General features: G+C 34.3%; 1 protein-coding gene and 1 pseudogene across 1 annotated transcript; both read left to right on the top strand.

Moving 5' to 3' along the window:
• The first annotated feature begins 272 nt into the window (after positions 1–272).
• On the top strand, positions 273–1,274 carry LOC103583166 (olfactory receptor 5D18-like). Its single transcript, XM_008564562.1, has one exon. It carries the CDS (start codon positions 273–275, stop codon positions 1,272–1,274), a length of 1,002 nt encoding a protein of 333 aa, XP_008562784.1.
• A 4,432-nt stretch (positions 1,275–5,706) lies between these two features.
• LOC103583167 lies at positions 5,707–6,613 on the top strand (annotated as a pseudogene).
• Positions 6,614–7,790: the final 1,177 nt, after the last annotated feature.

Below are 7,790 nucleotides of genomic sequence, written 5' to 3' on the forward strand. Positions count from 1 at the left end.
TTTATATAACTAGTAAAAGAACTTTATGCGATAGACACATTTCATGTGTTGCAGATGAGGAAATGAATCACTGAAGGGTAAAGGGAGTAATCCATATTCAAGTATTAAGTGGCCAAATGGAGGTTCAAATGAGGCACAAAAAAAACAAAGGCAAAGAAATTTGTACTTCGCTCGGTGGTGATTCTCATCCAGCTGTCTGCATTTCCCTCATTCCTACTGTCTGTGTTGTATCTGGCTGCTCAGGGTGAACTTTCTGATTTCCTCCAACTGGGATGATGATGTTGAATGAAGTAAATGAGAGTGCTGGAGCCACTTTTGTCCTCTTGCACTTCTCAGAGTTCCCACATCTCCAGGCACCCCTCTTCCTGGTGTTCTTGGCCATCTACAATGTCACTGTCATGGGGAACTTGGGTAGGATTGGGGTCATAAAGATCAATCCCAAACTCCATACACCTATGTACTTATTCCTTGGCCATCTGTCCTTGGATTTTTGTTATTCCACTGTAGTCACACCCAAAATACTAGAAATCTTAGTTGTGAAAGAAAGAATTATCTCCTTCAGAGGATGCATAATACAGTTTTTGTTTACCATCATATTTGTGATTACAGAAGCAAATATATTAGCAGCGATGGCCTATGACTGGCTTGTGGCTGTTTATAAGCCCCTGCTCTACACAGTTGCTATTTTTCATAAGATCTGGGCTGTCCTTTTAGCTGGAACTCACATATGGGGTGGACTCGGTTCCATGACACTCATATATTCTCTTTTGGAAGTGTACTACTGTGGATCTACCATAAATCACTTTTGCTGTGAGTTCTCTGCCCTACTCTCTGTGTCCTGCTCTGACACAAACTTCAGCCAGATGTTGATGTTAGTCGTTTCTACAAGGAATGAGGCTTGTAGCCTCCTGGTCATCTTAACCTCCTATGTCTTCATAGTTGTCACTATCATCAAACTGTCTTCCACAGGTGGACATCAGAAAGCCTTCTCCACCTGTGCCTCCCACCTGACTACCATCACCATTTTCCTTGGGACTCTCTTTGTTCTCTATAGTGTTCCCAAATCTAAGAGCTCGTGGCTCCTCATTAAAGTAGCCACTGTGTTTTACTCCATTGCGATCCCTATGCTAAATCCTCTTATCTACAGCATTAGAAATAAGGAAGGAGTCCATCAGGAAGTTCCTTCACAGCAAACTGCTTTCTGTCTCAGTGTATTTACATGTGCACACATTCACATACATACAGATACACACATATCCTTGATTAGTTTTTAAAAGGTGCTTTATGTATTGCATTGATGGTTCTTAATTTTTTCTTCAAATAATGGTATAACATTTATCCAGAAAATTAACTTATATACATCCTTAATTATTAAATCCCACTTCGCTTTGAAAATCACCTGTGGGTAAAACTAAAAACGAATGAAAAATCTGCTATATTTCTCCCAGTATGTACGAGGTTAAATATTGATCCTTTAAAGATGTCCATATCTGAATCCTTGAAACCTGTTAATATGCTGCCCCTACATGTTCTCTTCCCTTCCTCTCAGTTTCTTCCTCTTTCTCTTTTTTAAATCATGAAATGTGGCATCTAATTACATAAGCATTTGTGAATAATAAAACTCTATGATACTTTCTCCAGGAGAGAAAAGACAGAAAAGTATCAGCAATTTATAAATTGCCCTTAAGCAGTTTACTAGTCTCTATGTCTTCCCCTCCTCACTGGCAGTAAAATCCATTATTGAGATTGTATTATTCAGATCATTTTATTTTTTTCATCAGAAACTCTTAAATATAGGTTATGAGAGTATAATTTTCAATTTTTTCTCTATTTGCAGATTATACAAATTAAATCTTATAGCATACATTCCGTTATGTCATAGATGTACTGAATTCTCACCCAGAGTGTAATTTCTCTACTCGCTCTCCTGATTGTGTATTTAGGTGCAGAGATTTTCTAATTTTTACTGAAGCAAAATTTTTTAAATTGTCCCTTTATATATTGAAGAGTTTTTAATATCTTATTTAGGTAACATTCCTCAACTTCAAAACAATGAAGGATAGTTAGGTAGTTTAGGCAGTATATTATCCTAAATTGTGTATACTCTTCTGTCATTTATATTATATTCTATTTTCATTGTTTTTTTGTATTCTATATTTTATTTTGTCTTTTTACATTGATTTTTGCATTCGTTTCCATGATCAAACTGGAATGGGTTTCTGTTGTGATATGGAAATAACCCTATTTTATATTTTAACTTCTGAAAGTATATTTGTCCCAACAAAATTTTTGAAAACTAACACCCTTATAAAGTTCTCTCCATTATTGTATTTTTCATAAAGTATGTGGTCATGTATGTATGGGTCAATGTCTAGGCTCTATATATGATTCGATTTGTTTTAAAATCAGAATCACCTATAACTAATAAGCTTTGATATTCAATAGATCAACTCCAAACATTTGTTATGTTTTTTGCAAGGTGATGTGATGTTTTTGTATCTTTACCTTACCGACCAAAGTTTAGCACAATCCCTGGGATTTAGGGTAAGATTACAGTCAATATATAGATATACTTGAAAGAAATAGCAAATTGACATTACCAGGTACTCTAAATCTAAAGTTTACTCTATCTTTCTGTTTATTTAGATTTACCAAAAGTTTCATAATAAAAGTTTATCATATTTTTACTGTAAAGTTCTTGCAAATATTTTATTTAATAAATCACTGAGAGCTTAGTATTTTTAATGCAGCTTTTTATGTCTATTGTAAAATGTTTGTTTTTAGGATAACATATTTTTACTTTGCCTATTTTGAGCAACTCTAACAAAATCTCTTATTAATTTCATAATTTACTTGTAGATTATCTTGTATTTTCATCATGTATATCACATAATGTCTGAATAAATACAGTATTGTTTAGTTATTTCAGATTTGGAAAAAATACTTTTTGTTGATCAAAGTATATTTTTTTCCAAATTTCTCTAGAGGACAAATAGCTTAAGATGAAAAGTTTCTCGAAGTCATGAAAATAAAACATTTATGTAAAGAACCAAGAATGTTTTAAATAAAAGTCATGAAAACATTATCTTCATCAGATATTCAATCTCATATAAGGAATTTCTTTTTTTTTGGATTATGATTAGCAATTTTACGAGGTCATCAGTTTCTCCATTGGAGTTCTGGATGTTTTAGTATGGTCCATTGATGTTAAACTTATTGGAAAACTGTTTTTATGAGCATTTAAAATTTTTTCTATTATTTGATTGTACACAATTTTAGATAAAGAACCAAAATGATAATGTCGCATGAAAAAAAACTCAGAATAGCGATGGTCAAAAACGTGATAATAGTTCAGCAATTGACAGGAAAATAAAGTTTTTTCACAGAGCATTTTAAGAAACCAGCTAACATCATGAGTGACAGCATCACACCAGGATCATCAGACTTTTATAAATGTCCCATAATCACTATAACATTCACATAAATAACATTTCCATGCAAATATAACTTTATATAACTATAAAGAAGATTAAGAAAGGTGAACATGTAATACCAAGAATATTGAGTAGAACTTCTGATATATTTAGTAACCTGTGTGAGAGAGCAAATGAAACAAACACATAAAAACAATAAAGGTGTTTACCAAGGAAAAAGCAAGAAGAGTATGTAACGCATCTTGCAATATTTGAAAGTCTATATTGTGGAAGACAGTAAATCAGCATTACTATATCTATGGACTCTAGAAGTAGAACTATATTGATTAGGTTCTGAAAATTATAAGAAAATTCAGTACTAATAAAGGACATCCTAAGATAAATGTTGAAGTATGGAAGACTGTAATGGTAGTGTTGTGGTTTGTTTCAATGACAGAATTTGAAGAGGAGTCATTAGATGTTTGGATAGGAGCTTTAATGTAAGGAATGGAGAACAGAACTATTGATATTGAAGACTAAACACAAGACTTGTGAAAATAGTTAGGAATCCTCTGCATTTCAACTGTGCCAAATCTTGTCTCAATCTTGGTTTAGACACGTCAAAAAAATTGTCTTAGTTTCTATTAGGCAGAGCACGATCTAACATTTCCAGGGATTCTCTCTCCATTCCGAGTTCTCAAACCCTCACTGATATAATGGTTTCATTTAGTTGCCTTGCAGTAAGTAGCAGAACATACTTCAAAATTCTTAACCTGCATATTTGTGATCAGTAAAAGTAAAATAAGTTGGGCTGGCCCGGTGGCACACTGGAGAGTGCGCTGCTTGGGAGCGTGGCGGCGCTCCCGCTGAGGGTTCGGATCCCATATGGAGACCGGTTCCCACTCACTGGCTGAGCACGGCGCGGGCGCAACACCAAGGGTTGCGATCCCGTTGCTGGTCCCCGGTACAGGTGTGACACCGAGGGTTGCGATCCCATTACTGGTCAGTAAAAAAGACAAAAAGGAAAAAAAAAAAAGTAAAATAAGTTATTGAATGTGAGGATATGCTTTTTTTATTGTCTATGCATTTGACTAAATAAGTAAGTCCCAAAAAGGTCAACGAAATCTCCTATGCCGTGAGATGTGTGATCACACAGCTGATGCTCTGTGGCTGGGATTAGTTGTGGTAGATTTCATGGTCGGCTCCTGCTTGGTGGACAAGTCTAATGTGCTACAGTTTATAGATGTTTTCAAAATGGAAACATCGTAATGATTGGGTCTCAAATCCATTTCTAGAACCAGTTTTTTATTTTTATTTTTTGGAGTGGTGATTAATCAGGTGGAATTTCTAATATTCAGACTGCTGTTGATTTACAAAAACAAAAAGTTCATATTTTTCTATTGCACATAATATTTCCTTCATCCTCAGCCACCATACCTAAGTTTGTCACATAAAAAGTAGTTTTGGTTGCTTTTCTGTGAGCTATTCCTTGAGTCCTATTTTTTTGTGGTTTATAATTGCTGATAAATAATTGGTGGTTTATTTCTATTAAAACAACATGCACAATAAACAGACTGCATGACCAGAAGAAGATATTTAATGTAAAACACTTAAGAAAATCTCAAAAATACCTCCCTAAGACAGTTTTATATCATTGAGCATTTTGTGGTTTATAAATGAACATATGGGGGGTGAGAACATTGTGATCAGTGGAATTTTTGTTTAGATATTCTATGAATACTTAATAATAGGATACACAAAGAATAGATAAACATTCAATATGCCAATTCAAAAGTGTGAATGTCTGCTAAATTATATATTTTTGTGAAGAGATTACTATTATTCCATTCTTAATGTATCAAAAATAGGTAATCTTCCCCACACTTCTTCTGCCATAATAACATAGCTACTATGGTAGTTCTATAGTTTTCTTGTTTTGTGTTATATTTTTCTTCTTCTCATATAATTACTTTATCTTTGAGCATTCAATGCTCAAAGTAGTACATACATTAAAAGCTAAATTACAGGAAATAGTAATTTAGTTCTATAATTTTTTCTTAATTTTCCACATAAAAAAACAAAAGTACTGAAGGACAAAGCTTATTGTCCATAATTAAAATGTTAGCAAGCTGTCAAGTAAGGTTCCAAATGAAGCATAACACTTTGAAAGCAAACTGACTACATTTGTCATTAGCAGTTTACAATGAGCCTCTCCTGAGTTACACCCACCCCACCTTCTTGAGTTCTGCTGCTCAGTTTTCCTTTCTTTTCTTTTCTTTCCAAATCAAAAGCCATGGGATTGAAAGAGGGAAAACAGAGCTCTTTGATCATGTTCATACTATGGGTTTCTCAGACTATCCACACCTGCAGATACCCGTGTTCCTGGTGGTGATGTACATCTACACAGCCACTCTGTTGGGGAATTTGAGCATAATTGGGGTCATAATGATCACTCCATACACCCATGCACCTTTTCCTCAGACATTTATCCTTACTATATATTTGTCATTCCAGTATATTCACACCCAAGGCACTAGAAATTAGTTGTAGAAAACAGATATATCTTCTCCAAATGATGCATGCTACAATTTTTCTTTGGCCGCTCATCTATGATTACAGAAATGTTGGTGTTAACAGTGATAGGGTATCACTAGTTTCTAGCTGTTCGCAACCCCATCTCTACACAGTTGCTATGTCTGATAAGATCTGTGCTCTCCTGTTAGCTGAAACTTCCATATGTGGTAGGCTCTCTTCCTTGACATTCACACATTCTCTGTTGGAACTATCCTACTGTGGATTTAACATCATAGATAACTCTGGCTGTGAGTTCTCTGCCTCCTTCTCTGTATCCTGCTCTGGCCCTGCTTCAGCCAGTTGGTATGTTTAGTCATTTCAACATTCAGTAAGGCTTGGAGCCTCCTGATCATCCTTGCATCCAATGTTTTCATAGTTGTCACTATCTACAAGAAGCTTTTGATTGGTGGACTTTGGAAAGCCGTCTACAACAGCACTTCCTCCTGAATGCCATCACCATTTTCCATCGAGCCATCCTCCCCCTGTGCTGTGTGCCCAACTGCAAGAGCTCATGGCTCCTAGTAAAAGAGGTCACTGTGCTTTTTACAATCATGATCCCCATGTTGATTTTCCCTGTCTGCAGGCTTAGGAACAAAGATGTGAAAGAGAGTTGGGAGGTTAATTAAATCCAAACTGCATTCTCAGTCATTATAATTAATATAAATGTAAATTTCTTTATGTCCCAACCATGCTCAATGTTTTCCTACACATTGTTGATAGTTTAGCTATATGTTAACTGAATATACAATTATTCTTTAAATCAATTAATTATTTCATACACCATGGTATTCAGTGTCTGAATGGCTTACAATTATCTCTGGTTCACTACACGTATAATGCATTCTGATTCACTTCACCTTAGGATGCTTCATAAAGAAATACATTTCAAAATCTCTTCTCGTGATACTGTGGATGTCAGGATTAATAAGTTGTCTATGTATAGGAACTTATGAAAAGTGTAAATTATGCTATAGATTAGCTGCAAATTGTGCTTAATAAAAGTGCTGCAAACCCAGAAGAAGACTGTCTTTACAGGATTCTTGCATAATTCTTCATAACCAATACTGACTTAGAAAGTTCTATAAGACACAACTTCTTGTTTGATCTTAAAACTTTCTTCAAGTCAGATGAGGACCTTGTAGTTTGCATTATGAAAAATAGGATTTGTGACTTTAAGTAGGCAGATGATTATAATATTATTACTACATGTTGGCATCACTTAGTTTTTGAGTATGAATGTTTGAAAGGTTTTGAAATATTGCTGAATATTAAGAAAAAAATCAATTTACTTTTAACAATACTTATGCCCGTTAGTGAATGATAAAAAGACAAAGATTAGTACTATGTGTTTTTAGATCACTGATTCTTAACACAAAATTATTTCTCCTGTCAGTCTTTTTCTTATCAGTAAATAACATCCATATTTACTCAGTGGCCTAAATCAAAAATAAAACATTATTTATTATTCTTCAGACTATCACAATCATCTGCCAATAAATCGTACTATTTCTATTGCAATATAAATGTACTTCAAGTGAATGCTCTCTGAGTCATCACTGTTTTTAAATTGATCTTTATCAGTTAATAAAATGTAAAAATACTCTCCTTATTTATTAATCTCATATAAGCCATTAGCCATAGATTATGTATTATGAGATATATATATATATATATATATATATATATATATATATGTATATATATACATATATTTTTGTCCTTTTTGAGACCGGCCACACCGCACTCAGCCAGTGAGCACTGTGAGCGCACCGGTCATCCCTATATAGGATCCGAACCTGTGGC

The sequence above is a fragment of the Galeopterus variegatus genome, unplaced genomic scaffold (genome assembly GCF_000696425.1).
Source record: "Galeopterus variegatus unplaced genomic scaffold, G_variegatus-3.0.2 Scaffold20201, whole genome shotgun sequence".
In the NCBI taxonomy this organism is placed as follows: domain Eukaryota; kingdom Metazoa; phylum Chordata; class Mammalia; order Dermoptera; family Cynocephalidae; genus Galeopterus; species Galeopterus variegatus.

What these genes read in the sequence shown, in the direction of transcription:
- LOC103583166 (XM_008564562.1), top strand. Translation starts at nt 273, where the DNA reads ATGATGATGTTGAATGAAGTAAATGAGAGTGCTGGAGCCACTTTTGTC.